Below are 17,121 nucleotides of genomic sequence, written 5' to 3'. Positions count from 1 at the left end.
GTATATTTTTCTTTTTCCAATTTATTTGTTTGTTTCTTTTTGCTTTTCGGGGTGGACGAATTGGAAGAAACTAGAAGCAGGATAGTCATTGGTATACGGGCATGTTAGTGGATGTGTGTGTCTTTGTTCTTTGCTTTTGAGTTGGCGGTGGTTGTGGTGGTTGATGGTGGAGGTCTGGGCAAGCACATGCGTCAGCTTCACAGGTTCCCGCTCACCCACTTCGCCGTTCTCCTTCCCCTCAGTTTAGGTACTCGTAACGTAACTACACAGTACAGTCTACTAGTAGTTCACCATTAGTATGAGGTGGTTGGTTAGGTGGTGGTGTAGGTAATTGATCGTCATTCCTGAGGCTTCTATTCCTCGTAGTAGAGTTATGGTCGACATACTACTCGTACATATAATTCCGAAACGTTAGGTCGGCCTTTTTATCATCTTCATCGTCCTTCTGTGACTTGACTTCTTGTTCCTCTGACTCTACGAGTTCCTTTCCTTTGCTTTCCTTTCCCTTCCCTTCTCTTTACCCCGACATTCCGCGCCCTCAGTGTAGTACCTCGTACTACGAGTAATACAGACAGAAGACCTCCCCCCTCCCACCTTACCTACTCGTATCCTTCCTCCATCTTCATCATCACCAAGACCACCACCATCTCCACCACCGTCACCATCACCATCACCACTACTCATATCATAATCCACCACACTTCTCCCCCATCCTTCCCCCATTCCGCTCTGCTCCACTATGTCGCTTGCACCCGCTCTGTCCAGATAGCCCTAGATCTACTCCGCGTACTTTTCTCCACTTATACCGTCCCTCGGACGTTAATACTGCAACGAAACCAACGGTTCCCTCCCCTCCCCGATAGTCTACCTGTTCTGTTTCGTTCGTCCATCATGCCGCCGCTATCCAGCTCGAGGAATGCGAGTCCGCCCGGAGCGGTATGTTCTGTTCTGTCCTATCCTATCTTATCCTATCCAACCCTCGCCTTCCTCTTCCTCCTGTTCGTCCTGTCGCCCGATGCAACATCACCACCACCATCAAATGCGCCCATTTCCTCATTCTAGTCTATCTTCCATCTCATCTTAACTCATCTCCCGCAAAAATCATCTCACCACCCCTACAACTACCCATTTCCCTAATGCGCTGCAGCGCGCCGTCATTCTAGTGCACCGGAACTGATGTGATTCGTGTCTGTGTCGCAGGGCCTAAACGAAAACGCAAGAGCCCGCTTCTCCGCCGCCCTACAGGAGCTCGACACTCCCGTACTGAACCTGGCCGACACGTTGACGGTCGAGGATAGATTAAACGCCGCGATCAACCAAGTCAACGCCGTCAACAGGCCCCGTACTACTGCTGCTGGCCGTACTACTGCTGCTGCTGCTGCTGCTGCTGGGCAGGTTCCCACAGTGTCAGTGAGGACGCCGACATCGAGGGAGGAATACGAGGCGCTGCTGAACCGGCTGGAGACCGAAAACCGACACAGAATCATCATGGAACGAGGGCCGCCGCCGCCACAGCAGCAACAGCAACAGCAAACACAGCAGCAACAGCAACAGTGGCAGCGGTCACAACTGCAACAGCAGCCGCAGCAGCCACAACAGCAACAGCAACAGCAGCACGAAGGCTCACAAGCGCAGAGGCCGCGTCGACCCCGAGAAGATCTCGACCACCGCGACAGGCTGAGACAAGTCATGAACCGCCTGAGCCGAATCCACGAAATGCCTCACGCGTACGGCGACCGCATACCGAGCCAGAACAGCCTCTACGACTGGTCTCCCGCAAACGAGGCCGACGACGAGGACGAGCTCGACACGATCCTCGCGGAGCTCCGGCGGGAGCAGCCGAACGCACACCCAGAGATACTACGAGTGCTAAGCAGGACGCAGTTGGATGCGGAGCGCGAGGAGCGTAGCCACGCAATATCGTCGAGGATGCTGTCCTCGAATCAGCCGTCCCAGTCGGCGGAGAGCTCTCTAAGGTCTGCGGCAATCCTGCAGTCTGTGCGAAGACATCCCCGATTCGCTTCCCGCACAAGAGATTCCATGATACGGTTCACTTCTGACAGAGAGTCTGGCAGTAGGTCGCCTCACCAGTCCGACTCGAGAGAACGCTACAGCCCGTCCGAGAGCGTGCGGCAGGCCGCGATCCAGCGCCTCAACGAGCGGCGGACGTCATTCGATCGGACTCGAGACCGCGACCGCGAACAGCGCGAACGTGACCGTGAGCGCGACTCACGCGACATGCTCAACCGCATAGACTCCTTCCGCCGAAGCTACCTCGACCGCACATCGGTTCCACCCCCGACGGTGTCGCCGCTGCTCGAGCGGACGATCAAGTACCTGTCGCGGATACGGTACTCGAACCAGACCGACGAGAGCCTCAGCTCTGCATTCGATGATGAGATCCTTAGTAAGGACTACTTCTTCGACGAGAGCTCAGATTTCGTGTTGGAGACTGTCACGCTCCCACCCCCAGCGAGGACGTCATGGCTGGCTCCAGGCGCCGTGCTGTCTGGCTACCAGCATGCCACCACCATGACCTCGACGGTGACGTCTACCGCGACGGGGACCACGACTACTATGTATCGATTCAGGAACGACGGGCCATTGACTTCAACTTTCTATGAGTCGGGTCGCCCTTGGCCGAATCAAACGTACACTCAGCAAAGGCGAACGGCACCTACATCGGGGCCAGACCTCATAACCGCCCATTCGCCGCAGCAGGACCGCTGGCCCGTGAAAGTAACGATCCACGCCGTTGATTATGGCAGGATGACACTGTCCGCAACAATGGAAGCATACAATGTTCCCTCACACCCGCACTCACTTCAGAATGCATCTACCGGAGATGCAGACAGTAATTCCGCGCCCGCCACACGCACATCCTCCATCACGACCTACCTGGAAGGCGAGATTCTCGACTTCAACCAATTCACCCTCTTAACCGAATCTTTCAAATCGAGCGCCACGAACGACGCAACCTACTGGCGCAAGCTACCGCCCTTCCAGAACATGACTGACGAAGAGCTTGTCAAGAATCTGACGAGCCGACGGTACTACGCGGAGGTGTTAAGCAAAGAATGGATCCTTATGCGCTGGAAGGAACGCTGCTTCGTGAAGTCGCTCAACACCCACTCTTCACATCAGCATGCACGTACCTCGTCCTCATCGTCCGCAACAGATCCCCCCCGCAACAATCCCGTCCAGCAACACCACCCCTCGCGACCCACAGACTCCTTCCTCTCGACCACGAGCTCCGTAGAAAACCACTACACCTCCCGCACGCCCTCCGCCGCGACAACGCCATGGAACAGCAACCCCCAACAAAGCGACCCCTCGGCCCCGACACCGTCCGGCCCCACCGAACCCACCGCCTTCGACGAATCGGGCTGCGGCCTCACCATCAGCGGCTTCTACTACGTGTGCCTGCGGCGCAGCGACGGCCGCCTCGAGGGTCTGTACTACGACCCCCACTCCAGCCCCTACCAGTGCCTCAAGCTGGACAGCGTCAACGGGGGCGTCTTTCCGGCTTGGGGGTTCAGGTAGTATTCAATCCGGAACAAAGATGGGAGGTTGTGAGCCGGAGTGGATGGTCGCGTGGATGTGTGTGGAATCTTATTGTATATACAAAAATCACTACCCAACTACCAAACATCACTACTAGCACTACTTGCTGCGCGCCACGTTGTCTGCCATCGACATTCATGTCGCAGTCACGATATCCCGCAGTAAGGGAAAGAGCAGGAATCAACGACGACGGCACATCACCATCGATCGACAATGGACGACGAGTATTTACTCACTTATTTCGGATTACGCCTGGTGGGAATTGGTTCAGGTTCAGTTTCAGGTTCAGGGGGTGTTGGGCGCTGGGATAAGGGGGAAAGTAAGGCAAGGCATGACGGATATATCGATTATTATCATACGAAGTAAACCTTTAGGTATTTAGATGATGAATTTCGGAATCGAACAATAAACAACGTTATTAGTACATGAAACGTATTCGGATGACTTTTGTGCGTGTGTGTATCTGTGATGATAAATCATGTCCATAATTGTTGGATTTATGCTATTATATTCCTTCCTGTTCCGATTCCGCATGATGCGCGTAGCTATGTATACCTTATATAAACTAGTAGTGATATGTCATTGACATCCAGGTTTGCTTGGACTTCCTTCCTTCCTTCCTGCATTTCTTTCGTACATGGTTTCTTCTTCTCTCTCAGATGGAGGAAGGAGGAGCCTTGCGGGGCCTGAACCGCGTGTTGAACTCCGTCTGCCGCACGAACCACGCGTTGTGTGTCTTCCACTCGCTGTCTGGGCGCTCGAGTTCGATCTGTACATTGTGTTAGTGACATATGTCATAAAATATTCTCAAGGTTATATGCGTCAGGGGCAGGGGAGGAGGGGGGATAGTTCGAACTCACCTCGAACCGCCTCAAGAAACTAGGCACCAACTTGTACACCTCGAGTAAGCTGATGTTCCTGCCAATGCAGGTCCTGGCCCCGGCGCCGAACTGGAACATAGTCGCCTTCATGAGCTTGAGCTGCTCTGGAGACGCGTCGATCCAGCGCTCGGGGCGGAAGGCATCGACGTCGTGGCCGAAGACCTCGGGCCGGCGATGCAGGACCCACGCGTTGCAGCCGACGATGGTGCCGCCGGGGACGAAGGTTCCAAGCACGTCGATGCCCTGGGGCGGGACAATGCGCTCGAGGATGAGGCCCGCGGCCGGGTGCACGCGGAAGGACTCCTGGATCACGGCGTCGAGGTAGGGGAGCCGCTGGGACTCGGACCACGAGACGGTGCGGTTGGCGCGGGATTCGATGGTGCCGTCCGCCACGGCGGAGTCGAGTTCGTGCATGAGCTTCGCGTAGACGCGCGGGTGCTTGAGGAGGAAGTAGAAGACGCTGGAGAGGGAGATGGCGGTCGTTTCGGAGCCCGCGAACACCATGGATGTGCAGGAGGCGAGCACCTGCGTGTCCGTCATGAATTCTGGGTGGTCGTGCGCGGCCTGCGCGAACTTGGTGAGGAGGTCGACGCCGCGCGGGTTTGACTGGTCGTCGGGCACGCCGTAGGCTTTGATCTTTTGGATCTCGCCTGCGCGCTCGTTGGAGCGGGTCTGGGCGAAGAGGGTGACGGGGAAGACGGTATTGCTGAGGCCGATGCGCTGCGCGAAGAGGCGGATTGGGTTCTTCTCGAGGATCAGGTCGAGGATGGGCATCTGGCCGATGGGGCCCGCGTAGCTGAGGAATTTGCCTAGGAAGGCGATGATGCCGTCGACGTCGCGGTTCTCCTCGACAAATCCGAGGCGCTTGCTCCAGGTCAGGTCGCCGATGACGTCGAAAGCGAAGTACTGGAGCCATTGGCTGAAGTTGCAGGTCTTGCTCGTGCTGGCGTACAGTTGCTCGGTCTTGTCGAGGAAGACGCTCAGGGTGGAGGTGACGAGGGGCTCGTAGTTGACCAGCGAGCTCATGGCGAAGGCATTGTTGACGCAGCGGCGGTACTTTGCATGGTAGTCCTCATTGGTGGTGGAGAAGAGGGATTGCAGACGTCGACCTTTGGACACGGCGTTCTGAACGGGGTAGAAATCGGACTGTATAGTGCTGGTCAGTGACTTTGTTCTTCTCTGATATCAATCAACCCGCCAATAGATACCTACCTTGACCATCCCCTTGTTCAAGCCGTAGATTATCTTGATAGCCCGTGGGTCTGCAAACGACAACACATTGGGACCAAGTCTGACAATATCACCGTGCTCGCGGTGAAGTCGAATGATGGTCCATTCATGCTTTCTCCCCCAGACGTCCCAAAACCTCCACCAGTTTGTGTACGCTGCTAGCCAATGACCTGGATGCTTGTGCAGTCCATTCCAGAACTTGTTATGTATCAAGTGCCCGACAACAACTGACACCAGCACGACAGGCCAGTACTGTACAAGCAAAGGAATGACTTCGTTGAGAAGCATTGTGGCTGGTGATATCAAACGATCTAACCTGTGTTGAAAAAAGCTAGATATATATTAATGGGAGGGAAGCCTTAGCTCTTCATATCTAGAGGCAGATTGAGCACGTTGCACTAAAGGTATTTAAAGTTATGATGGAAATGCAACAGCCGCGGTGGCATGGCCTGTCTGCCGTTGCGACGTGTGTACGTGCACATGTACCCATTGATAGAAGACGATTTTCGGCATAGCGGGCTGCCTTGGAGCCAACAACGCGGCCCACGAAGCTCGTCGGCAGTTGGTGATGTACGAGGGAGGTATGTACTGTGAAGATAAACCTCGAGTTTAGGGCGAAACCTCAATGGCTTAGAATGGGATTCCCCGTGGCTCGGCATGTGGATCATAAGTGTAACCGCGGGGGAGATGGCTCGCGGGGCTCTGCTCCATTCCACATAGGATAGATAGGTTACCTCAATGTTCAACTCTTGTTGGCCGTCGTCTCACGACGCATTAGTTGTGATTACTATTTTTTTTCGCCAACTTCTCTTAATTCTACCAATTCTTTTTAAGTTGCAATTTCGATGTTGTCTTTGGGACGCCCAGTCCCCAATCTTCTTGGTTTGGGTGATTGAGTCAATTTGGAGATCGCCCGGTGCTGGCTCGGTGGCCTCGGAAAGTCCATGGCTGGTCAACAATTTCCTGGTTGATGGCTGTCTCATTCTTGACGTATCTCGCGAACTGCCGGCTATCGATTCTCACGTCCATGCTGCGGCTAAGCTGGCCAGTGGCTGCGAACGAGCAATAGCAAGATTGAGGGATGCTTAGCTCGAGGTCGGCAGTTGGGTTTCCTTATGGTTTGGGGAAGTGCCGAGTTAGGATGGGCCCTTAGTCATCCATAGACATCGTTAGAGGGAGGCGACAACTACGGAGCAGGGAACATCAACAGTACTCGTCGAGTCGGTGTGGCGTGAGTTGGAATTTCTATTAAACCTCCGATGTGCTGCAGTCTGTTCGTAATGGTTAAGCCATGTATTGGGATGTAAGTCGGACTTCGTGGGGATTCCTGGAGGTCGTTTCTACGACATCCACTCTCGGGTCATTTTCCAAAGCATCCTGCGAAGCCTTCACTCATCGGGTACACTATAGAAGAGCGTCCACTGCCCGTGTCTTCGGTACAGAGTCAATTCGAATGTTAAATGGCTCGAGATCGTTGTTGGACGGACGGTTACTTATTTCCTCTTGGTGCGTCTCATCAAGATATCAAGCAAGCCGACAGAATGAAGCATATTGCATAAAATCAATGCACTGGTCGATTGCCATAGCTTTCAAAATACAGTAGAATATCAGTCGTTTCCGAGATTATGTCGTGTTGTTATACTAACGTATTAGATGTATTTCCCTATACAACCAGAATACTTCTAGCATATGCGAAAGCATCCATCCCGGACATTTTTGGTCGGGACCCCACCTGATGAGCACAACTCAGCCGCAACCTGTCTTACTATCCTCCCACGTTTCATTGACGCATTCTATATGACTTACTCCATGAGCTAGTTGGAGTTATATAAAAGTTTCGATCCACCAAGGTGACAACATCATGACAAATCCAGAGTTGAATACATGCGGTAACTATAGGCAGCCCTGCGACGCCGAACTCGTCATGAGGCTGACACCCGTACCAGAATCGCAAACACAATGCCCTCTCTTGTTCAAGCTCTCTACTGAGCTCCGCTTGATGATATGGGAGTACGCCATAGGGGATCAAAGCGTACAAATCGGCTTCCAGCAGAACCACCTGACCCATTCCATCTGTAATCCCCTTCTTTGGAAGAACCGCCGCCCAATCATCCCCGTGTCTTCGATGGGGAGACATGGCACAGTGCGAACCTTCGTGTGTCGCCAGCTCCGACATCAAGTCTATGCCCATGCGACCATGAATCAAGAACATTTCAACGACCTCTCCCAAAATGTCAAGATTTTCGATCTTATTTACGCAATGGGAAAGACGCCGATGCCGCCCAGCACATTGGGAAATCTCCTTCTAACATGTAGGCAAACGTGCGTAGACTCAACAATGAACCAAACTGCAGAGACAGCTTCTAACTATGCCCCTCCTTTAAGGTACTCCGAGACCATTGAGATGTTGTACACCAAAAGCACCTTCATCTTCCCACAACCATGGCTATTCCCCTGCTTCCTCGCCACCATCTCGCCCGCCAACTCTCAGTTCCTCCGCTCCGTGACCATCTGCCTCAAAATGAGCGACAACGACTCACCCTGCTCGCAGAACCCATACCACGACAGCAAGCAAGCACTCGCCTCGGGGCAATTCAATTACATAGGGTCGTGGCACCACATCCAGACCTCCTTGTCGACGATGCCAAATCTCAGAACTGTGAAAGTAATCATAAGCGAACCGCACGCGGAGACATATGCAAACTCGTGGAGGCAGTTCGATCACGAGGCCCTGACGAAGAGGCTGGTGGAGTATTTCACGAAGAGGAGGTGTAGGGCGAGGGGGCTCAAGATGCAGATTTACGTGCCGTTTGTGAGGATCAAGTATCTTGGGAATAATATGATATCTTGGGAGACGGATGTGGAGTGTGAGCCCCTGGTTAGGGATCTGGAAAGAAAGCTGCGGAGTAGAGGCATGGTTTGCGAGGTTGTAGCAGGTGGGATGATCGCAATGCGGAAAGAGATGATTGGAGAATATGTAGGTGATGATAGTCCATTCTAGGACGATTGCGATATGAATATCCTAGCCTATCCTTTTAGGTTGTGGTACGAAATCTGAGTGGTGCCAATTTGTGGCGGTCAACATAGATCAAGGTCACTTCAGGTCTGGAAGCGTTCACTGTAAGATGTTTCTCCTTCAACCATTCATTTGTAGTCATACATGCAAAGACAAATTGGTATCTTACGCGTCCTCTGATCGAAACAACCGCCTAAAGCCCAACGCCACATTGCACATGCCGCAACAAGCACATACCAAAACCTATATACGATGGCGATACTCCTTGACAAGTTCTATGCTACAGTTCTCTTATATTCAGTCAATGTACATTTGTTTTACGGTCCAGAGTATCCAATAGACTCTCTGTTATCATCGATTATCCTTCCGTATCTAGGATCAGGTTAGCACATATTCATTCATATCAAAGATTTCGGCATGTGACTTACTCTAAAAGTAAGCGAAAGAACCACACTTCAAAGTCGACGTTTCTTAACACCTTGCCTGACCAGTCTGTGCTACGTTCGGCAATCTCCCGGGCTTTTCTCTCACCAATGGAGTCACCATTACCACCCTTATTCTCTTCGTGTGCCTTGGGGAGGATCTCTTTCCCATTGGCATCTTGGCGACCGCCTCCAAACCATCGCACGAGGTCGAGATGCTCGTCTCCGATCAAAGAGAGGGGAACATAGTGTACCCAAGGTTTGAGCCACTCCTGATGCCATTCCCTGAACACGGCCATTTTGTATGTCAAACTTCGGCTCTTCAGAAATGCGTAAAATCTGCCAGAGAAAGCATTGCCATCCATGTCAAGCAAGTGCTTATAATACCACGCGTCCTGGCCGTCGACGTGTTCAACGACTTTGAAAAACTCTTCCTGTGCTTTGCAATCGGCTGGATCGCACTGCCCGACGTGGCTGAATTTTACGTCGATATAGCGATCCAGCTCATTGCGCTCTACCTCTTGGAGTTCATAATCAGAGACTCCATCGTCCCCTTTACTGACGAGGATCTTAGCTGTGTCGGGCCTGTTCAAGCGTTTGACGATGTGTTGCCTGTGCTGCCGTCTCCAACCACCGTTCCGGCTAAAGCCGCCTGTCGTGGAACCTCTCCAGTAGAGGCTGTTCGTTTTGTTCTCCCAAGTAGTGTCATGCCAAGAATCATACCCTACCTTCCCGAACCAATACCATGGGCTTGGGTACAGGATGTCTTGAAAACTTGAGATCTTTGATTGCGAGAATACTGGCGTCAGCTCGTGGATGATATTGAAAGCGTTGGGTCGCTCGAAAAATCCGAAACGAGATGCTATTGACGGAGAGTTGCAAATGTCGGAGAACGCAGTCTGGTTGTAAACGTAGTTGAGAGGCGCGACAGCGTAAGATGTCAGGTTATCCGTTGCGTCGTCCTCCAAGACCCGTGCCTGGCTGGTGATAGGACAGGACAGACGGGCGTGAGTCCAGGTCTTTTGATGCGCGAACCTATTGAAGCGGCTTATAGATGCATCACTGAATCGCTTGCCATCACCTAGATCAGACGGGCGTGCCGAGAAAGAATTGCGCACAGTTTGGCTGGTAATCGCTGCCGTAACAGCTTTATCCCGTGCTTGGGCAACAAGTAGGGCAAGTTCACCGTCGGGGACCACAACCCTAGGCTCGTCATGGATGTTGAACGCAAGATCCATATCGGGTAGAAACTGTATAAAGTTCTTCATCATGCCAATAGTAGCTTGTTGTTGCCACTCTGGCCCATTTTCAACCTTCACAACGTTGCCGTCTCGAATCATCATCGCCACCAGGGCATTTTCTTCGTATCCCGCCAGTGCGAGGCGCACACGAGATCGAATGGTGGACGGTTGAAGTGCCCAAAAAGGTAGTAAGGACTCATTGATGGTATCAAATTCATCGATAAGCAGGACATTGTTCCTCCTTGCGAATTCATACCACTTGTCGAAATGTGGAGGTGGTGCTACGCCATTCCGGCGACGATATTCTTGAACAGTTTCCTCTAACGTTTTCGATTGCTTGTTTAATACTTCCTCGAATTCTTTCTCGGCCGTATCGATCAACTGATAAGCCGGATGGCCTTTCTTCGTGTCGACTGGGATAGGGGCGAATGGAGTCTCTGGCGAGGATGCGGTCAAGTTGGGTACCCGTTCTGAGCTCGATGATCCCGAGTGAGACCCAGAAACGACACGGAACAAAAAGAGACCGAATGAAATCGCTGTGACTATCAGGAGGACGCGTTTCGATCGCAAAGTAGTCCGAATTTCGTTAATCGCAGTAGACGAAGATGGGATAGAAAGATATAATAAGGAGGCGACGGCAAAGACGACTGTGAACCAGATTCCTGAAAAGGTCGGAACGAATACAATGAGGCTTGCACATAGATACGAGAACAGGTATAGAAACGATGTGTGAACGGCACCTTGTTGAAACAGCTGGCTAGGTGTTAGCATATAATGGCAATGAGAAAACCTGCACTGAAAGCATGATGTGCACATACTGTAGAGAGGACAGTAATGGCTTAACACATCATTGACGTAATGTCTGGGCTGCAATTCAGGCAAGAGGAAACTATACTTACCAACATGTACAGCAAAATATTGACAAGAACATTAACAAGAATCATGAGTAGACACTGCTCTACAGTTCTCTGGTAGTGTATTGACTTCCAGTCACCCCAGAAGTGCCGGTATACTGGCTCCCATGAGATGGCGCGGGAATTGATCGATGGTTCAAAGAGGTAGGTGCCTGCGCTACAAGCAACCATTATTACAACCGAGATATCCCTCAAACAAGCAAAATGCTGTTCTCTTTGCACGCCTTGCAACGATCGATGACGCAGGTATGTGCCGTTTGCTGACATGAGACCCCTTCGGCCGTCATCGCTTTCTTCTTGGGGGCCCTTCAGAGCGTTTTCGAAAAGAACCAAACCGGTCGCAGTGAAGATTACACTACTAAGGCTCAATGCCGTTGTTGTGCCAAGTGTGTAGCGCGAAGCGAGGGCAGCGAAGGCAGATATGGTGACGACAGTTAAGGTACGGAAAGAACCCCCTTGTCTTTTCTCCAGACTTGTCGTTCCATCGGATTGTAAGTCGTCAATTGAGGTATAGGAGGGAAGACCGGCGTGCTTTAAGACCATATCACTCCGCGAGAGAAGTACTACGAGAAGCGGAAGAAGTCCCTAGACTACGGTCAGCTTTTTTCTCTCAAAAGTGGAATCCTAATTACCTTCATGGACCAAATCCCCTCCTTGTCACATGGTGCTCTGTCGCATACTTGTGACAGAGCCAAGAAGGCGCCAGCGAGCCAGCTTGTTATTTTTCTATTCCTACTACCGGTACTAGACCATATCCCAACGCGAAAAATTGTGGCGAGCCATATCAATCCCCATGAAACGGCTGTAACGAAGAGTGAATGTTGGACGGGACTATAAGCAGTCGCTATGGTGCCGAGCAGACCGAGAAACAGAGGAACGGAAAGATGTTGATTTTGGACGGCATACTCCGTTACTGATGTTATAACCGGGTGCATTGGAGTAGCAGGAGGGTCAGCGGACGTCGCGGGACATGAGGATGATTCGGCTGTGACGTTGACGTTGTCAAGATGAATATCGAACTGTACGGGCGAGCTGTTCCGCAAACAGGAGGAGCGTTCGCCTGAATCGGAAAGGACGGGGCTTGAGCTTGGCAGGGCAGCCATGACACGAGGCGGGCAGGGATCTCTCCACCGAGGAGATCTCCCACCTCCGACTCACGATATTGCTGGGGGACGCACTCTCCACTGGTGAGTTGGAATCTTATAGTCATCGATCCGTGATTGTGATGGAGAGAAGACGTTGCAAAGGGTTCTCCGGCCCAAGGTAGTGTAACTCAAGCCCTGCATCAAGACGTTGTGGTCAGTTAACCATCCCTTGATTGACGGAATGGGATTAGACTACCTCGTGGCAACCTGATACAGACAGGAACGCGGAGGCGGATCTAGTAATCTTGCATCTAGCATGCTGTAGGTGCAGTCAACTCGAAAATCAATAGTTCCAACTTTTCGCTCATGTATCTCCGCCGCGTCAGTTCCGACATGCTGTTCCTAGTTCATAGTACCGTTTCGAACCTTTCAAGCTTCTCCTTTGTCGTCGATAACAAGTGAACGTGTGCCCAGAGATAGTAGTTCATTTGACCCATCTATACTCTACCTGTTATACTAATCGAATTTCAAGTAACTTTACATGCATGATACATGCCAGGAGGCAAATTTCCAGAAGTCTCAAGTTCGCCAGATATGACTCCATGTATCTTCCCATGTGTTTCTCTTTCAAGAGTAATTAGAAACGTACATAAATAATATGTTCTACCGATGTCATGTCCATTGCTTTTTTTATCGTTCGACCTCACTTGAATGTTAAGTTATCCTGTACTCTAGATGTGTTTCGGTGTGTGCATTTGGATCATTCATATGTCAATATTTCTAATACCTATGTCATTGTCCCATAATTCTAGCCGCCTACTCTATCTAGCACCTGATTTCTCATAGTACATCATGTGTACGTATACATTTAGAGATAAGCATTGCAACCTTTGGCTGTGTGGGATCTACATAGTCTGGGCTTTTGAAAATCATAATCTCGTGAGTTATTTCAATTGCTTCGCCAACCATATGGGCCTGATGAAACAAGGATGCATTGTACTGATATTGCTAGCACGTTGTAGTATTGAGAATAGGAAAAGGTGAATCTGGAGCCGTTTTGGCCGCAACTGATTAGAGTTCCCAAATAGGAAGACTCGACAACACAGGGATTTATCTCCAAATGTCAACCTCTAGCTTTACTGCCGTACTCCGAGTAAAACGTACACCGTGGTAGATGCGAAGCATGGCCTGTTTTCTCGTTGAAGATGTTGCAACCGTACACGGCAGCGTTCGGAGGTGTGTATACTAATTTTGTAAGTACAATTGCGATACACCTTTCAATACAGCTAAACGCACAGTGTAAAGATACAGCAAATTCGCTCGAATGTGGATTTGATATCTTATGGAGGCCTAGCTTATCCGACATGTAGGTCACCTCGTCTTTGCTATAGACAGTTTTCCTCTTTACGACTAAGGGACTCTCTTCGTTCTGGTTCAATTGCACGGTTGGCCAGTGATATCGGGTCTCTTTGAGCCGGCCCTTTAGGATTTTCATGATGCAGTGTGCATTGGCGTGACTATCTTGTGTTAGTAGCTAGCATGCAGGGCGAGGTGCTTTGTTAGAAAGAACGTACTCATGGACTGGACTCGCTTTGCCTGGTGTCCAAACCAGAATAAGCTGATATGTCAGTGTTGCCACCAAAGTATTTCACATTAGGTAGGTACCGACCAGATTGCTTTTGCCATTTCCTTTGTCCACGAGATTTCTAGTATACGGTAAATTCGATTTCTCGAACTTGTATTTCTCCCATTCGCACTCATTGGAGGTGTATTGTGCCATCAGCGATTGAAGCTCTTCTGTGTCTACATCTTCAGAGCCGATGCCTGAGCAAGGACCAAGCTTCTCTCGGAGAGCGGCCACTAGTGTTTCGAAAGAATTCGCCATGAAATAAGTCTGATGGTTTTGCGTTCCTGTGGATCATGGAATAGTGATGATAAGATATTACTCTAGCAAAGTGTCGTCCTTATTTATGAAAGGACAACTCTGATAACGACAGCTGGAACTAGTGCACGGAATGAGGTTCTATGGGCAATCACCGCAGCTACTCATCAAAGACGAACGATAAAGGGAAGGAAGTTGGGCCATGTTTTGAAATGCGAACAGGAAGGGAAGAGAAGTGCAACCACGTATAGACATTTTGAATTCGTCAGTGACCTAATGGACAAAAGCTGATTGCAAGCCTCTTGACGCTACAGCCAACTAACAGAAGCGATAATCCAATCAAATCGTCATTCATGAAAAGCAATCAATATCAACTGGGATAGTTTACAGAAAAAATACTTTGGCAAGCGATTTGTAGCGGGTCCGGAGTCGGAGAAAACTTTTGCCGGTCCAGCATTTGCCCCGCCAGCCGAACAACCATCGTCGTCACTCCGCAGCCGTAACCTCAAATTTGTGAGACAGCGCCAAACTACATCTTCAAGCGGTTTGAGAGTGGCTTTGGGCCCATAATCCGGCAAGATGGCGACCACCGTGGATAAAGTGAGTGGAAATTACTTGTTTAAGTGATTGGTATGCTAATTGTGCATTTCTATTAGATCAAGGAAATCGAGTCCGAAGTGAGCGACACTCCCGTAGCACACAATGCCCAAATACTGATACCGGCGTAGATGGCTCGAACCCAGAAAAACAAGGCGACGTCTTTCCATCTTGGTACAGGATATTGTTCCCGCATCCGCATGTATACATGCTCATATTTGTACAGGTCAATTGAAGGCAAAGCTTGCTAAACTCAAGAGGGAGTTGCTCACTCCCAGTTCTAGTGGAGGTGGCGGCGGTGGTATGGTTGTCCAGACAAATTTTGGTGGCGGATGTTAATTCGTTATAGTTGGTTTCGACGTGGCCAGAACCGGTGTTGCCAGTGTGTGAGTTTGCCCTCGTCGCAATTCTGCGTCATTCACCAACTAAACAATCAGTGGTTTCATAGGTTTTCCGTCCGTGGGGAAGAGTACACTCATGAGTCGTTTGACTGGCCAGCACTCAGAAGGTTTGTCAACCCCCAGTGCATCATAAAAGCAAACACTGACGATCCGTAGCTGCTGCGTACGAGTTCACAACGGTATTCCATCCTTCCGTGCACCCTTCCCTCGAGATCATTGACTGAATTAACCATAGCTTACAACTGTCCCCGGCCAAGTTGTATATAACGGCGCGAAAATCCAAATCCTTGATCTCCCAGGTATCATTCAGGGTGCCAAAGACGGCAAGGGTCGTGGACGACAGGTTATTGCAGTGGCTAAGACTTGCCATCTGATCTTCATAGTCTTGGATGTCAATAAGCCGTTGACCGACAAGCGAGTAATCGAAAACGAATTGGAAGGCTTTGGTATCCGTATAAACAAAAGTCCCCCAAACATCGTTTTCAAAAAGAAGGATAAGGGCGGTATCAACATCACTTCAACGATCCCCTTGAGCCATATCGACCATGACGAGGTCAAGGCCGTGTTGAGCGAATATCGAATATCGAATGCAGATGTAGCCATTCGCTGCGATGCGACGGTGGACGACTTGATCGACGTTTTGGAAGCCAAAAGTCGGAGCTATATCCCGGTCATCTACGCGCTGAACAAGATTGATGCGATCACCATCGAGGAGCTAGATCTTTTGTACCGCATCCCGAATGCTTGTCCCATCAGCTCTGAGCACGGCTGGAATGTTGATGAGCTCTTAGAGCAGATGTGGGAAAAGCTAAACCTTGTGCGGGTGTATACGAAACCAAAGGGCAGAATGCCAGACTACTCAGCACCCGTCGTCCTGAGATCTTCGGCTTGCACTGTTGAGGATTTCGTGCGTAGTCCCCTTGTCTTTCATTGAGCTCGCTAACCGGTCGATAGTGTAATTCGATCCACAAGACGATTGTTGAGCAGTTCAAGCAAGCCATTGTATATGGAAAATCAGTAAAGCATCAACCCCAACGGGTGGGATTGGCCCACGAGCTCGCCGATGAGGATATCAGTAAGCCTAGATCCCAATGTAATGTATTGCATCGGCCACTTGAAGCTCACATCATGACCAGTTACCATCATCAAACGATAGAAAGACACAAAACGATACCAATCACCGAGGAATGCGGTACGTCTCTACCCCTGCTTAGGGAGCTGACTGGTGGGCTCGCGGATGACTGAAAAAGGATGTGATGGCTTCAAGGTGTCTCATTCCGGTATCAGAGCTAGACTTGGTCATAGGATGGAAATAGTGATTCAGGCGGAATGCAATAATGGCCAACCTGACATGCTGGATTGGCCGAGGCGCAGTACCAATCGTATTGCAACGGCATCAGCATAGCAGCTCGGTCCCAGGAGCTCACACGGCGGAGCGGATCAATCATTCGCCAGGTAGGTGTCTGGATGACCCAGTGGCTCCCGAGAGCTAGTCAGTCAGAGGCAAAGCCCTGATGCATATGAGGCGCACAATCTCAGCGGAAGCGTCGTTGGACGCGTCGGTGGTGGTTACTGGAACGAACTCAGCATTGTTTTTCACATATTGTTATTTCGGAAGTCAGGATCAGGGAATACGACGATCTTTTTCTCTAGCCCTTTTTGTTGATATTGGTTTTCCTCGTTGGTCTACTGATTGGAGCACTGGAGTTTTCGGAGAAAAGCTACAGGGGGTTTTGTCGGCACGGCGACTCAAAGCACTGGCTGTCATCCGGGCGCTAACTATGGTCGCTATCGAGCGTGAGTGGCTCGTCAGTCAGAGCTAATGTACTGCTGGCTTGATTCATGGGGGATCGATAAACAGCAGCCTTTCCTCAAGCGTTTCAGCCTT

At 50.6% G+C, this 17,121-nt stretch overlaps 8 protein-coding genes across 8 annotated transcripts; 4 read left to right on the top strand and 4 right to left on the bottom strand.

Moving 5' to 3' along the window:
- Positions 1 to 432: 432 nt before the first annotated feature.
- On the bottom strand, positions 433 to 1,199 carry BU24DRAFT_428730 (uncharacterized protein). Its single transcript, XM_033529550.1, has one exon. It carries the CDS (start codon positions 721 to 723, stop codon positions 475 to 477), a length of 249 nt encoding a protein of 82 aa, XP_033377534.1. The 5' UTR covers positions 724 to 1,199; the 3' UTR covers positions 433 to 474.
- Positions 1,200 to 1,488: 289 nt separating this feature from the next.
- Positions 1,489 to 3,543, top strand: BU24DRAFT_358738 (uncharacterized protein; the record flags this gene model as incomplete). Its single annotated transcript, XM_033524006.1, has 4 exons — positions 1,489 to 1,866; positions 1,957 to 2,127; positions 2,206 to 2,549; positions 2,592 to 3,543. 4 exons carry the CDS (start codon positions 1,489 to 1,491, stop codon positions 3,541 to 3,543), a joined length of 1,845 nt encoding a protein of 614 aa, XP_033377533.1.
- Positions 3,544 to 4,219: 676 nt separating this feature from the next.
- BU24DRAFT_358859 (pisatin demethylase) lies at positions 4,220 to 5,963 on the bottom strand (the record flags this gene model as incomplete). Its single annotated transcript, XM_033524014.1, has 3 exons — positions 4,220 to 4,333; positions 4,425 to 5,591; positions 5,658 to 5,963. 3 exons carry the CDS (start codon positions 5,961 to 5,963, stop codon positions 4,220 to 4,222), a joined length of 1,587 nt encoding a protein of 528 aa, XP_033377532.1.
- Positions 5,964 to 6,188: 225 nt separating this feature from the next.
- BU24DRAFT_84399 (uncharacterized protein) lies at positions 6,189 to 6,877 on the top strand. Its single transcript, XM_033534698.1, has one exon. The coding sequence runs from the start codon at positions 6,414 to 6,416 to the stop codon at positions 6,762 to 6,764; it is 351 nt and encodes a 116-aa protein (XP_033377531.1). The 5' UTR covers positions 6,189 to 6,413; the 3' UTR covers positions 6,765 to 6,877.
- A 548-nt stretch (positions 6,878 to 7,425) lies between these two features.
- Positions 7,426 to 8,833, top strand: BU24DRAFT_455738 (uncharacterized protein). Its single transcript, XM_033531391.1, has 3 exons — positions 7,426 to 7,564; positions 7,622 to 7,997; positions 8,061 to 8,833. The coding sequence occupies exons 1-3, from the start codon at positions 7,537 to 7,539 to the stop codon at positions 8,674 to 8,676; spliced, it is 1,020 nt and encodes a 339-aa protein (XP_033377530.1). The 5' UTR covers positions 7,426 to 7,536; the 3' UTR covers positions 8,677 to 8,833.
- BU24DRAFT_401881 (glycosyltransferase family 90 protein) lies at positions 8,807 to 12,371 on the bottom strand (the record flags this gene model as incomplete). The annotated part of the gene is made up of 4 exons (XM_033525509.1): positions 8,807 to 9,063; positions 9,120 to 11,107; positions 11,254 to 11,853; positions 11,901 to 12,371. The coding sequence occupies 4 exons, from the start codon at positions 12,369 to 12,371 to the stop codon at positions 9,009 to 9,011; spliced, it is 3,114 nt and encodes a 1,037-aa protein (XP_033377529.1). The 3' UTR covers positions 8,807 to 9,008.
- A 980-nt stretch (positions 12,372 to 13,351) lies between these two features.
- Positions 13,352 to 14,238, bottom strand: BU24DRAFT_401879 (cysteine dioxygenase type I; the record flags this gene model as incomplete). Its single annotated transcript, XM_033525508.1, has 4 exons — positions 13,352 to 13,598; positions 13,650 to 13,870; positions 13,928 to 13,971; positions 14,023 to 14,238. The coding sequence occupies 4 exons, from the start codon at positions 14,236 to 14,238 to the stop codon at positions 13,477 to 13,479; spliced, it is 603 nt and encodes a 200-aa protein (XP_033377528.1). The 3' UTR covers positions 13,352 to 13,476.
- A 576-nt stretch (positions 14,239 to 14,814) lies between these two features.
- Positions 14,815 to 16,480, top strand: BU24DRAFT_474121 (P-loop containing nucleoside triphosphate hydrolase protein; the record flags this gene model as incomplete). Its single annotated transcript, XM_033532828.1, has 10 exons — positions 14,815 to 14,835; positions 14,892 to 14,912; positions 14,964 to 15,006; positions 15,059 to 15,133; positions 15,182 to 15,218; positions 15,270 to 15,340; positions 15,390 to 15,412; positions 15,469 to 16,140; positions 16,188 to 16,308; positions 16,370 to 16,480. The coding sequence occupies 10 exons, from the start codon at positions 14,815 to 14,817 to the stop codon at positions 16,387 to 16,389; spliced, it is 1,104 nt and encodes a 367-aa protein (XP_033377527.1). The 3' UTR covers positions 16,390 to 16,480.
- Positions 16,481 to 17,121: the final 641 nt, after the last annotated feature.

This window comes from Aaosphaeria arxii (genome assembly GCF_010015735.1).
Source record: "Aaosphaeria arxii CBS 175.79 unplaced genomic scaffold BU24scaffold_14, whole genome shotgun sequence".
Taxonomy (NCBI): Eukaryota; Fungi; Ascomycota; class Dothideomycetes; order Pleosporales; genus Aaosphaeria; species Aaosphaeria arxii.
The sequence above is the reverse complement of the archived record's forward strand: the minus strand, read 5'-3'. Positions and strand labels throughout refer to the sequence as shown.